The following is a 14,326-nucleotide window of genomic DNA, read 5'->3' on the forward strand; positions in this document are numbered from 1 at the left end:
AGATCTAGGCAGTTGGGTACCAGAGTCCATGCTCCATCACACTCCCTCAGAGCATCCTTGCTTCATCACTTCCTTCTGAGGATGAGGATGACCCAGGAGCCCTGAGTTAGCACCCCTCCCAACCTGAGGCTGACCCAGGGATCCTGGAGGGCGCTGCTCTGTCCCTCCCGCCCCATCCCACGCCCAAGACAACTGCGGGCCCCACACTCACTTGCCCTCAGAGCCGTAGCTGTTCATGCTGTCCTCGATGGACTCGTGGCTGGCCTGGCGCAGCGTCCTGCTGGGCATCTCCACCGCCAGGCCCGTCTCCGTGCTCCTCTGGATGGCCCCCTTCAACCTCCGGCTGTCCCCTTCTGGGCAGAGTGGCCAAGAGAGATGGGGAGAGAGACATGGGGTGGCAGGGGACAGAGAGACCAGTCCTCTGGTTAGTGTTTCAACGGCTGGTGGAGGCCCAGCTTCGGCCTCTACCATCCCCATCCCCAGTCCATCAACCTCCTCCCACCACCGGCCTCACCTGCACCCACCCTCCCTGGGGCAACCCTGCCCTTTACACCCACCCAACAAACAGAAATCACATGAGTTCTCTTAGCTGGCAGATTCATTTACATGTACTTTTTTTTTTTTTAATTGAAGTATAATTGATTTAAAATACTGTGTTAGTTTCAGGTGTACAGCAAAGTGATTCAGTTATTTTTTTTTCAGATTATATTCCACTATAGGTTGTTACAAGATACTGAATATAATTCCCTGTGCTATACAGTAAATCTTTGTTGCTTATCTATTTTATGTATTGTAGCTTGTATCTATCTGTTAATCCTATCCTCCTAATTTGTCCCTCCCTCCCTCCCTCTCCAATTTGGTAACCATAAGTCTACGTCTGTGAATCTGTTTCTGTTCTGTATGTAGATTCATTTGTATTATATCTAGATTCCACATATAAGTGATATCATATAGTATTTGTCTTTCTGTCTGACTTCACTTAAGTATAACATTCTCTAGGTCCATCCAACATGTACTGTTTCTTGAATTCACTTCTTCCCTGCAATCTTCTCCAAATCATTTCCCTCCTTCTCTTCAGCTACTATTTACCAAGCACCTACTATGTGTCATATTCTCTGTCAAGTGCTTTTCATGGATTTAGACCAGGGTTTCTCCACCTCAGCACAACTGGCAATGTGAATGCATTATTGCTTAGCTGTCAGGCACCGTCCTGTGCATTGTAGAAGGTCCAACAGTATCCCTGGCCTCTACCCACTAGATGCTAGTAGCACCCTCCCTCCAGTTCAGTCATGGCAGTCAAAAATGTCTCCAGACACTGCCAAATATCCTCTGGGGGGGGGAGCAAAAATCACCCCTGATTGAGGACCACCGATTCAGACCACTGGCACCCTGCCCAGGTTTAAATTCTGGATCTCTTTCTACTGGCTGTGAGACCTTGGGCAAATTACTAGTCTCCCTGTGCCTCCATTTCCTCGACTGTAAAATGGGAGAGCAGGGTTATTATGAGGACGATGGCCCTCTGCCCTTCTATTCCCTCTCTCTGATCATCCTCTCCCATCAGAAGCTCACACCTTCGCTTCCACTCTGTGATCAAACGTTATCTTATCCAAGCTCTCCTTGATCATCCCCTGGCCCCTCCCACCCCCGGCCCCTCTCCACCCAGCGCCCTGCTTTGGCTTTCTTCCTGACACTTACCACCCCGACATGTTCTACACTACTGGTCTATTGACTAGCTTCCTCCACGCAGAAGGTAAACTCCGTGAGGGCAATGCATTTCACTGTGTAGCATGTTGAAGCCCCAGGGCTGAGAACACAGTCCAGCCATTGTAGGTGCTTAATTAATAACTGCTGGATGAATGGGTGTCTGCCCTGAGACTGGTCTTAATCCTCAGCCGCCCAGGAAGTGGCTGCTCCTGCCCTCCCAGCTTTCGCACCAAGAACTTGGGATTAAGGCAGAGAGTAAGGGACTGGTCTGTGCTGTAGAGTCAGAAGGCGGGGGTGGGGACGTGCGGCGGCGTTTGACCCTAGGATGGTCTCTTGGCTCCGTGCTCCACATCCTTGTGATCATGGCAAGCTTTACATCTCCCACCACCCTGGAGGGACTGTGGGTTTGCTAGAGGAGGGGGCGGATCTTTAGTGGGACCTTCCCCATCTCCCCACAGAGTCCGGGATGAGCTGACAGACCCCAGGGCCTTCACCAGTGCTCACTGACTGACCCATCAGGGGAGAGAAGTGCCACCCAAACCCCACGATCCTGCTCAGCAAGAGGATGGGGAGCTGGGTCTGTGTGCCAGGAAACAGGGCGAGGCCAGGATGCCTCCTACTGGTCTTCTCCTGGCTTCCCTCCTCCCAACTCAACGATGGTGTCCCCTTCCTCCCTGACTTGCAGGCAGACAGACAGACACGTGCACACACACGCAGAGATACAGATGCTCTGTGTGTGCTTCTCAGAGAGTGTGCCCACATGTTTCTCTCCTACATATATCTGTGTAATTCAGACACAGATGTCCACACACTCAAAATCACACACACACACACAGGAAAATGTGAAAAGAAACAGTATGTTAACGTCTAAGTGTCTATATTTGTGTGTTGCCATGGGTCTCCACACATCTGTCATTCTGTGTTTCTGAGGCTAAACGGGCACGTGTGTCTGGGCATGTGCCAGTCACATGCAGACACGTGGCCGTAAGAAGTGTACACCAACCCACTCAAGAAAGCACACAGAGAAACCGACACAGCGCGCGTGTATGTGTGTGTATATGTGTGTGTGTCACCCTGGGTATTTCTGAACACGTGGGGGAATGTGCATGTCCCTGTGTCTGTTTCCCGTCATTCCACACTTTGTTCTTTCCCTAATTTGTATCTGAAGTCCCCCCTCCCAACATTTCTGTTTCTCTGTGTATGGCAGGGTCAGAGGCACAGAAAGACTCAGAAACACACACATGCTCACTCAGAAACACAGACTCACAGGCACAGAGAGACATCCCTCCAACACACACACACACACACACACACACACACACACACAAGCGCAGTCACCTCCAAGGACAACCCCCTCCTTACAGTGGGGATACAGACCCACAACCTGGTTACCCTGTAGGCAGGCTGCAGATACCTTGCCGGGGACCTTCCCCTCCCCACCGAGCCCTGTTCTGGAGCCCCACACTGGCTCATCCTCACTCAGCAAGGTCTGACACATTTCTCCAGGAAGAAGGAGGACCAAAGAATGACAAACAACTCAGTCCCTAAGGGGGCTGGGCGGGGGGAGGTTTGGAGAAGTATGGTTCACATCTGTGTAGCACTCGACAGCCCCAAAGCATTTCACATCCAGTACCTGCCGTGGGCCTCAGAAGAGCCCTACCGCAGCACGCAGGTGAGCCTGGCTTTGCAATCAGGTGGCCCAGGCAGAGTCCCAGCTCTGCAGCCAGTAGCTGTGGGACCTCAGGCAAGTCAGGCAGCACCGTGACATGCCACCTTCCCCCCCTCGAGAGTCCCCAATCTGGGGACCACCGCTGTACCCAACCATACCACACACAGTGCCACCAACTAACCTTGTCCATCCAACCCTTCCTTTTGTCATCTCTTGCTGACTCAGTGATGTCCCCAGAGTGACTGTCCCAATGCTTTCCCATCTCACCTTCTCCCACCCTCACTGGGACCTCCTCCCACCATCTGTCCTCTCTGGGCCTTGAATCTACCACCTCTCCATCTTCTGGCTCCTTCCACCCCTCCTGCAAGCCTACGCAAGGCTTCACTTCCTTCCCCACTCCCTTCAATTAACACACTCCTTCAGAGAACAGCCTCTGGCCACCATATGCCCAACCGCAGGACTGACTACACCAGTCTCCAATGGCGGCTCATGACCATGCACAAGGGCCTTATCTCAGCTTCCAACCCCAGAGTATGGCCCTTCTGCTTACTCAACAAGCATTTACTGAGTGCCTTCATGTCTGGTGGGGAGCCCTCCTGAAGATGTAAAACACACTCCCAAGTGCTGGTCTCCACTGACAATACACACAGGGATGGGAGACCCTGCTTCCGGTCCATAGGAGCCCAGAAACAGGTCCTGGTGTGACCCGCTGCACCGGACAATGTTGATGCTCCGCCCACATCCCCACACGTCTCCCTTCTTCCCACTTTCATGAGGTCCCACCACACTGTCTTCTGAAAGCCACTACAGGCCAACTTTTTTGGGGTCTGTTTTTAGATCTTCCTTTGGGCTACTGAGCCCACTTTGCCCCCACACAGGCAGAGGCAGAAGTGCCTGGGAATTTGTGGCCCCCAAGCCCCTTAATCAAAGCCTAAATGGAACAAGAGAATGAACCCTCGGGTCCTTTGCCTCAGGTCAGAACAACTCTGGGGCATAACACAGGCTCACGAGGAAGACTGCAGGAGGGGCTGAAGCCGCCCTCTGTGGGATCTGCCCAACAGCACATCCCTGCTTGTTTCCTGGGTCCCCAGCCTCCTCGGGGAGCACTTCCTTTGTACGTCGCCTGCACACGAATCTCATCTCTGGGCCCTTTTGGGGAAACTTGACCTAAGACACCTGGCTTAGCTGGCATCCTAAGGAAGTCAAGGTTCCAAAAAAGTTGCACAGGTGGGTTCCAGCATCACAGTGGAAACACCATTCCCTCCAAGAAGTGTGGTGATAAAAAGATCAGCTGTACAACAATGCAGGCATGGAAGGGGGCACACTTTCTGAAGGGATAGTTAAGGGATCAGACAAGAGGCTCCTTTGTCCGTGGTTATCCTAAGGCTCCATTGGAGAGGCCTGGAGTTTGAGTCCTGTAAACTTTGGGTACCAACTGCGAGACTGCCCTCAAGGCTTGCCACTGTGATGTACAAGTAAATGGAGTGTGGATGACCTATTTTTGGCTACCCACTCCCACTTGCTGTACCCTGTGGGTTCTAAGTCCCTCCTCTCTCAACCTGTGCTGAGAGTGTGTGTGTGTGTGTGTGGCAGGGGGTGGGTAGGCATCTGGCAAAAGGTGTGTGGACAACTGGAGTCCCACCCAAACACAGCAACAACTTGGGATACCAACACCAGTGTGTGCCAAGCACACACCTGATGGAGCGTACAAAAGAGGGAGCACGAGTGGGGTGATCCCTGCCTCCATGGAGCTCACAGTTCAGAGGCGGAGGCAGACATTAAACAGATGATCACACTGATTAATCACAAGTGTGTTAAGGGCTTTGCGGAGCAAGTAAAAGACGTAATGATAGCACCCACTGGCGGCCCAGTGGGAGGGAGACTAATGTAGGCTACTGACTACTTCATCCTTTGAATGACAGTCACTTCAGATCCCTCCCTTGGCCTCTGTGATAGTGAATTCTAGTAGATCCCCTCCCATCTCTGACCACTGCCCCCATCCCTACACATTAAGCCCTCGCTCTCCAGTCCTTGGGTTCTTCCTCTCTCTCTAGAGCCTTCCCCTCGCTGATTTCATTCCCCTCCCACAACATGAGGACCACCCTAAGCAAAGGAATCCTATGCCTCAATCTATAGCCCTTAACTCTGTCAAGACCAGTACTTCCAACTGCATCGTGGACAGCGCTACCTGGATGGTGAGCTGGCTCCTTGAACACAGGCTGGCCAAAACTAAACCCATCCCACTTCCCCCGTCAAATCCTCTTATGTTCCCACTTCTCCCAGCCACAGACTCAGAACCCCCGAGGACCTCTCTGACTTTTCGCCCTTTCTCATTAGATGCCAGGTCGTATAAAGTCTTTGCCCTTAACATCTCTTATCTCTCTCCTTTTCTGTCCATTTCCACAGCCAACCACCCTAATTACCCCAAGTCTAAACTATTTTAATAGCCTCTTAACTGGTCTCCCTGCTTCCAACCCACCCACTCAGCAAGTCATTAACAGATTAACTATCTTAAAATACCACTTCAGACCAAGATATTCCCTTCCTAGTAATTTATAAATTCACAAATAGTCAGAAAAGTACACCAAGCTATGCATGAAGAGGTTCCCCACAGCATCATTTACACCAATGAAATGCTGAAATTAACTGTCTGTCAATAGGAGATGGGTTTACTAAGTGACACATCCCCATAATAAAATACTGTGCAAGTGTCAAAAAGAATCATCTAGACCTACAACTACAGTGATATAAAAGATGGCTTCAACATACTGTGAAGTTAAAAAAGCATGTTGCAGGACACCATGTAAAACATAAGACCATTTTTGTAAAGCTATAGATAATGTAGCTTTATCTTTCTCTTCATGCACAGACACAGAAAAATCTGGGCGGATATGACCCAGACCATTAATGGGGAATAACTGTAGGGAGAAAGATTGCTTGAGGGTGTGTGTGGAAGATTATTTTTTGTAACTTTAATCTAAGTATAAGATATATACAGAAATGTACACAAACCTTTAGTGTACAGCTTGATGGATTTTCACAAAGTAAACACACCCATGTAACCAGCAGCCAAATGAAGAAGCAGCATTACCAGGATCGCCAAAGCCCACTTGTGCCCAGTCTTCCAGGCTCTATCTCACTCCACAAGGGTGGCCACTATCCTGATCTCAAACATCAAATATTTTGCCTGTTTTTAAACTTTATATACAGAGTATGGTCTTCGGCGGGGGGCGGGGGGCGGGGTGCTGGCTTCTCCTGCTCAGTATTATGTGGACTGTATGAGATCCATCTACATTGTTGTGTGTAGTTGTAGACTGCTTATTATCACTGCTATAAAGTATTCCACTGTATTAACACACCGTTCCACAATCTGCTTATCCACTGTACTGCTGACGGGCATCTCATTTTTTTCCAGGTTGGGGCTATTAGAAATAATGCTGTTTTAGTGCATGGCCTTTGGTGAACATTTGTACCTGTGTCTCTCGGAGATATACCTAAGGGCGGAAATATACCTAACGGCTGGGTCATAGGGCAGGCATCTGTTCAGCATTAGCAGATGCTGCCAAATGCTTTTCCAAAGTAGTTGTACCAATTTACACTCCAATCAGCCCATTGGGGAGATTTTATTTCTCTTTTGTAGGCTGCTGTGTCTTCTGAATGTTTTATAGCTAAATGTATTAATTCTAGAACGTAAATGAAGGTAAAATATACATTTATAAATAAATCATGACTTCATGCCATGATCCTATTTAAAACCTTAGAATAGCTCTCCACTGCCCATCAAATGAGCTACCCCCTTCACACTCAGGCATTCACGACTCTCCATCACCTGATTCCCTCCCCATCTGCTCCTGGTTCCCCTCTCAGTCTCTGCACTCCAGCCCAGCCAGGCACCTCTTTGCTCCATGTACATCCTCAGTAACTGCCTCATCCCCATTTTCTCTCCTTTACTTTCCTGCCTTCCTAACCTTCCCTATCAAAATTCTGACCATACTCCAGATTTAAGTTTTAAATAACAGTTTATCAGAAACTCGCCAAACTCTTAGGGCTGTTATGAGGATTAAATATAATAAGGTAATGTAATAATATAATGACATTTAATCCTCAGGACATCCTAGGTGGGCTGAGGCACACAGTAAGCACTCAATAAGGTGGCTATTATTAATATTATTACCGTTGTGCCAGATGCTATGCCAAGTGTTTTGCATAGGCATCTTCTCATTTTAATTCTCACAATAAGTTGTGAGACAGTTCCTACCCCATTTTATAAGGTAAGAAAATGAGGATAAGGAAGGTTAAGTAACTTTCCCAAGGACACACAAAGCTACTAATGGCAGAACTAGAATTCAAGCCCATGTCTTTCTGACTCCAATAACCATGTTTTTAATGAACCACTAAACTAAACTCACTGCACTCTATCACAGAATTTAAATGCCATCTCTTCCACAAACCCTTCTCTGATCAGACTCCTTGAGTCCCAGGGGCACTTTATCTTCACCTTCATTAGGGTATCTATTCCACTGCACCTTGAAACACAGTTCTTGGTCAACCTACTGATTTCCCTGTCTACCGTGTAAGCTCATTCAGCCCTCATTTCCCTTCCGCACCACGGACAGCACCCAGCATTGCCCATCCCACTAACAGTGTTTAATTGAATTGCTTTTATTTTTAGGATGTGTCTTCAAGAAAAGTGCAAATTCTCCAGTGAAGAAAACAAGTAAGTCTCATTCAGTTGTCCATAATGGAATACGAATGTGTTTAATGTACCTTCTCCCAAAAGCAAGTATTCATAAAGGAACAGGATAATAAAATGATAATAAATGATTAGATGACATTACTTTTAGCACTTACCCTTTACCAGACACTATTATATACATATAATATTTTTATATATAGTATTTCATATACATGATGTATTAAATTAATGTAAATTATAATGTGTAAATTATAACTTTATAAATGTATATTTGTTTACATATGTTTTTATATATGTTTATGCATATATAAAATTTAGCCATAACTCTGAGAGTCAAGTATCATTACCCTAATTTTACAAAAAGGAACCAGGCTCAACGCAGTTCAGCAACTTGCCCAAGGTTACACCAGACAAGAGAGTGCTAGGTTTTAAATCCAGATCTTTGTAAAAACAGATCTTACACTCTTAACCACTAGAGATCTCAGTAACGTGGTGGTGGAAGGGAGAGGAGGGAAAGAACGCTACCATTCTCCACTTCGACATTTCATCCAAAATGAGTCTTTACAGCTTTGTTTTCTAGATGAGGAGCCCAAAGCTGAGAGAGGTTATATGACTTGCTGCAGGTCCCCAGGCTCTAAAATCCCTAACCACGTCACTGACCGGAGTATTATCTCGTTTCTGTGAGTGGCCTCCTCCAGGTCCATATCACAGCCTGTGAAGCCCTCCAGACACAAGAGCTCTGGGTCAGTGGGCTACTTCAAACCAGGGTGATCCCCTGGGGCTCACTGCTTTCCCTTCCCACGGCCACTGCCCTTCTTGTCCCTCCAAGATAAATACCCTGGAGGCTACTGCCTCTTCTTCCTCCATGGTCAGCCTCTTTCTGGCCTAGCTATTCCCAATGACTTCAAGCGTCACATGTCTCCCCTGCCCGGGTCTTAAAACTCATCTGAAAACCAAGGGCTGAGTTGACATGCAGGCACTCAGGCCTCCATAGCCCTGATGCTGCCTTTGGCTGTATCTCGAAGGACAGGCCAAGGAAGCACAAACCCTGAGTGAGAACGCTTTACCTTCCCCCTCTTCTCTCCAGAGCTGTCAATATCTGCCTTCCCTTAAAATCAGAGAAAATTCCTTTTGGAGGGAACTTAGGGGTCGTCTAAACCAAGGCCTTCCTTGTATAGAATGGCAACTGAGATCCAAGAGGGACATGAGGTAATGACCATGTTGGCATTAGGATTCAGGTCTCCTCAGTGCCAACCTCTCAGCTCCATTTCACAGTAAACAGACACTCACGACTATTTCTGAAGCATTCAGGAAGCAGCAAAGCCTAGTGGTTAAAAGCACGGATGATGGAGTCTGATGGCCTGGGTTGTAAAGCTGGCCCCAGTCACATTATTAGTAGTGCTATCTTGGGCCAGTTACTTAACCTCTCTGTGTCTCACTTTCCTCTTCCAAAAAAAAAAAAAAAATGGAGAATGTAATTTATGTGCCTCATAGGATGTCTGTGAGGATTAAATTAGTTAATACTTTTTTTTAAAGTACTTAGAATAGGGCCTGGCACATAGTAAGCACTATTTAGTACGTGACATATAAATATTTGTTAATTAATTAAGTAAACTGTCTCCATGCCTCCTTTGGGGACACAAATTTGAGCCTGCTCTGCATCGCCAAGTTCACAGCTCACATCCCCACCTACTCTTGCCTGGATGACTGTAAGAGTCAATTAACTCAGAGGCTCCCAAGCACCTGCTCAGAGGCCAGTGCAAGTCTGACAGTTTGGAATATGCTGGGAACTTAGTTAAAATACAGATTCCTTGGTCTTCTCTCCTGGGGATTCTGGTTCAGTAGGTCTAGGGTAGGGCTCGTGAATCTGTAGTTTTAGAAAATCCCCTGGTAACTCAAGTACTCGATCAGGTGGTCAGCCTCTACTCTAACTGGTGTCCTCTTCTATCAGTTCTCCATTCTGTGGCCTGCATAAAACCTCCACTGCGGTACCCCATTGCTTGCAGAATAGATTCCAATGGCCTCAACACACACTGCCTTTCTGACCTGGTCCCAAGTTACATTTCCAGTTTTGTTTTTTTCCCCCTCTCCCCAGTGTGCTCTACATTCCATTCACACTGAATAATTCAGGTAATTCCAAATATTCCATGTGAGTGGCTACTCCAAATGTCTTACCTATCATCCTGCATAGGAAATTCTCAGTATTCTCTTCTCTGGAGAAAGATGCTTTTAAAAACAACTGTTTGTTGAAGCATAATATACAAAGTGTACAATTACATAGTATACAACTCTTAAGTATACAGCTTGATGAATATTACGAACTGCACTCATTTACAGAACCAGCACCCGGATCAAGAAACGGAGCATTACCAATGTCCCCAGAAGTCAGTCCCTCATGAGTAGCAGTTACTTCCCCTCCAAGAGTAGCATTATCCTGGCTTCTAACAGCCCAAATTGGTTTTGCCTATTTTGTACTTCCATATACATAGAATCATCTAGTATATACTCTTTAGTATCTGACTTCTTTCACTCAACATTATGTTTGTGAGATTTACCCATGTTGATTGTTTCATTGCAGTTCATTCATTCTTGTGGCTTTATTGTCTTACATTGTGTGAATATATCAAAATTATTTTTATTCTTTCTACTGTTGATGAGCATTTGGGTAGTTTCCAGTTTGGAGATATTACACATAGCTCTGCCAGATACAATCTTGTGCATGTCTTTTGGTGACCATCTGTGTACATCTCTTCTGGGCACATACCTAGGAATGAAATTACTGGGTCACAGGATACGCATTTGACATGCTCTTTAAACGGGTTAAGCAAGATGTGGACTGGAAAGTAAGACGTAGATTATCCTTCAGCAGGAAGCAATACTCTGAAACAATGAGGCTCAGGACTAGAATATTTTGGGAAGGAGACTGAGAAAACTGTTAACTGTCTATTTGGCTTACATTTATATTCCCCAAATGTAGTATTTGTTAAGTCAGTGTATAGAGGGCAGACAGCACCCAGGACAGGAGAGGGAGGAGTGAAAAAGGGCTGGAGCACAGTAGGCATTCAAAAAGTGCTGGTGATTAAAATTAACCTCTTCAAGGGTCAGGGGTCAACAGCTCACTGATACCATCTCTCACAAAATTGTCATTATTTCATTGATTCTAAGACACACTTTTCAACATCTCTGAAATTAAGATGTGAATGACAACTGATAGCATGTCATAGTTAAATTCTGACATGTTTTTAATCTCTCTTGGTGGCACATAAAATAACATTGCGACTTGCAATTAGCTGGACATCCAGATGCAGCAGGAACTGTCCGTGGTGCTGACCAGATCCGGGGTCTGGGCTTGCCTGAAACAGAGGTAGCACCTCACAGGGAGCAGAGATCTCAGAACAAAGCAACCCTATCCCCCGTTTGCTTTAAAACCACAGTTTCTTCCCATGGGCTTGCTGATGTCTCAAATTCCACCCTTCCATGTAAAAACAGGAACTCCCACTTACTGGGCTCAGCCAGAACCTATGACAGGTGCTCAGCAGACATTACTTCATCCAAGCCTCACAACCACTAGTGTCTCCATTTTCAGATGAGAAAGCTGACTCAGGGAGGTTAGTGAATCCAGACCAGAGTGTAATTTTTGCCCTTTAGGCCATTTTTCACTGGGGGTGGCGGGGGGGCAGGGTCCCGAAGACCTTTATCCAAGAGGATCTGAAGGGGGAAGAGGGAGAAATCATGAAGACGCACAGATGAAATAGGCAGGCGCAAGGGAGGCAAAGAGCACATGATAGGGATTTGAGAACACTAGACAGGCAGAATTTGAAGATTTGAGAGCATCAACTGGGTAAGGTATATAAATGTGCTTTGCGACTCTAAAGCGTTCTGCTCCTGGAAGGAAATGCTATTCTCACTTATCCAGTGAAGTATATATTTATTGAGCTCATTTCCTATACCATGCTTTTCTTGATCTTGCAGATTCTAATAAGACACAGTCCTTGTCCTTAAGGAACTTACAGTTAATAGATGGGGAGAGGAGATGAAACAGATAAATAATTATCATTTATTCAAAAAACTCTTACTAAGTGCCTATTCAGAGCCAGGGCCTGTGCTGGAGACTCCTAACACAGATGAATTAAACCCAGACCTGGCTGAAACTCCCAATCTACCAGGAGTCAGCCAATTAAAGGGGCAATATTAACACAAGGTGTTATAATTACAAGATAGTATAGTTCAAGGGCAAAGATATACACAACATTATGAGAGCCAAGGAGAAGATAACTAATACAGCACTGGAAGTAGAGGCAGGGTCTGGGTTGTAGGGAGAATTATTTCAATGCTGAGTTATACTTGACTACAAATAAAATCGTTAAGATTTTATTGTAGATGGAAGTACTACATTTTGGGTGACCACAACCAAAGGCTATACTGACATATGGAAAACATGTAGAGAGAGGGCAAAAATGTGGAACCAAAATATAAACTGAGGACAAAGAGTTCTGAATGCAGAGTAAATGCATTTGGGGCAGGGGGAGGTCCTACACTTAGCAGGGATGGCCAGGGGAACGTCATTCACTCTATTCCAGCTCCCGGTCTACCAAGGGCCTGGGAAGACTCCAGAGTGGGAAGACTTTCTGGAGAAGGGGCATCTCAGCAATCACTGGAAGGAAGACAATTTACAATTCCCACCAGTTTCCCCAGGAAGCCATTCCCACCAGCTCTTGGGACAAGCTGAGCAAGCGCTGGGAGAAGCTGGGTTGTGAGCAAAAGGTACAGTCTATGGTCCCATCTGGCACTAGGAAGCTTCATAATCCACACAGCTTTCAAGGCTTCCAGGATCTGCCCCAAACCTATACTACAAGTCTGACATCATGCACATACCAGGTGTTCCATCCACACTGGATTACTCATCATTCACCAAACAGCCCATGTGCTTCCATCTTCTTAAGAGCACAGGCTCTGGAGTCTGAATAACTGGGTTTGGGACTAGAAGCCCTCTGAGACTATCTGAGTAAACTAAAGAAAGTTACTGAACTTCTCTGAGCCTTGGTTCCCTCAAAAAACAGAAACAGTAATAAAACCCACCTTACTTTGTTATAAGGATTAAATGTATTGGTTAGCTCTCACTAGGTTGTGTTGCACTCACAAGTGACCCCCAAATCTCAGTGGCTTATAGAACCATGGTTTAGTTCTTGCTCATATTAAATGTCCCTTGTGAGTTAGCTATAGCTCTACTCCATGGATTCTTCTGGAATCCAGGATGAGGAGCAAGCCCTATCTAGGACGTGCTAGTCTTATGGCAGAGAGAAAATAGAAATGACGGAACCATGAGATAGCTCTTCTAATTACTGCACTCTTCTCTAGGTATATTTCAAAAAAAAAAATTTTTTTTAATATACAAAAGTAAAGATAAAAATATGCCCCTAATAATGTAAAAAGGCCAAAGGTGTAGGGGAGGTAAGGACGTTCTCTCCCTAGGCACATACATTGGAAAGAGAACTCATCAAGCTACCAAAATGATTTGCTGTAACAAGGCAGCATGTTAGCCTATTACAGCACAAGTCCGCATTAACGTGAAATAAATCTTCTCGTGCCCCTTGTGGGGCTGAACTCAAGAACACAGCATATGGGCAGTGACTGTCATGATAAGATAAAGGCACTCAGGGTGCTTTCATCTTATCATGATAAAGGCGGTCCAGTGGTTAGGACTCGGCGCTCTCACTGCCAGGAGCCCAGGTTCGATCCCTGGTCGGGGAACTACGATCCCACAAGCCACGTGGCATGGCCAAAAAAAAGAAAACAATTTTTTTAAAAAGATAAAGGCACTCAGTAAATTATAGCCACTATTATCAATAATACTCTGAGATAGACAGCAGCATCCCTAACTCCCAGAAATTCTCAGAAAACTGAGCCTCTGAGAACTGAAGCAGTTTGCCCAAGGTCCCACAGCAAGTGAGTGGTGGAGAGACAATGCAAAACAAACCCATCCTATCCACACACAGAGTTGAACACATGTGTTCACAGCAGCATTATTCATAACAGTCAAAAACTGGAAACAACCCAAATGTCCATCAACTGATGACTCCATACGCAAAATGTAGTAGTATATCCATCTATTGGAATATTATTCAGCCATAAAAAAGAATGAACTACTGAGGGATAATTCTTTAAGCTGCTGGCTTCTCAAACCTGCCACCCTGCAGCCCCCTTTGAGACGAGGTAGCAGAATCCCTGCTCCACAGCAAAGAAGGACAGTGTGTCCT

At 46.1% G+C, this 14,326-nt stretch overlaps 1 protein-coding gene across 1 annotated transcript in view; it reads right to left on the reverse strand.

The window, feature by feature from the left end:
• RIMS4 (regulating synaptic membrane exocytosis 4) overlaps positions 1-14,326 on the reverse strand; it is a 60,021-nt gene that overhangs the window by 21,624 nt on the left and 24,071 nt on the right. The window contains exon 2 of the mRNA XM_057528331.1: positions 212-350. Within this exon, the coding sequence (XP_057384314.1) occupies positions 212-350 (139 nt within the window). The remainder of the gene's footprint in view (positions 1-211; positions 351-14,326) is intronic.

This window comes from Balaenoptera acutorostrata, chromosome 15 (genome assembly GCF_949987535.1).
Source record: "Balaenoptera acutorostrata chromosome 15, mBalAcu1.1, whole genome shotgun sequence".
NCBI lineage: Eukaryota > Metazoa > Chordata > Mammalia > Artiodactyla > Balaenopteridae > Balaenoptera > Balaenoptera acutorostrata.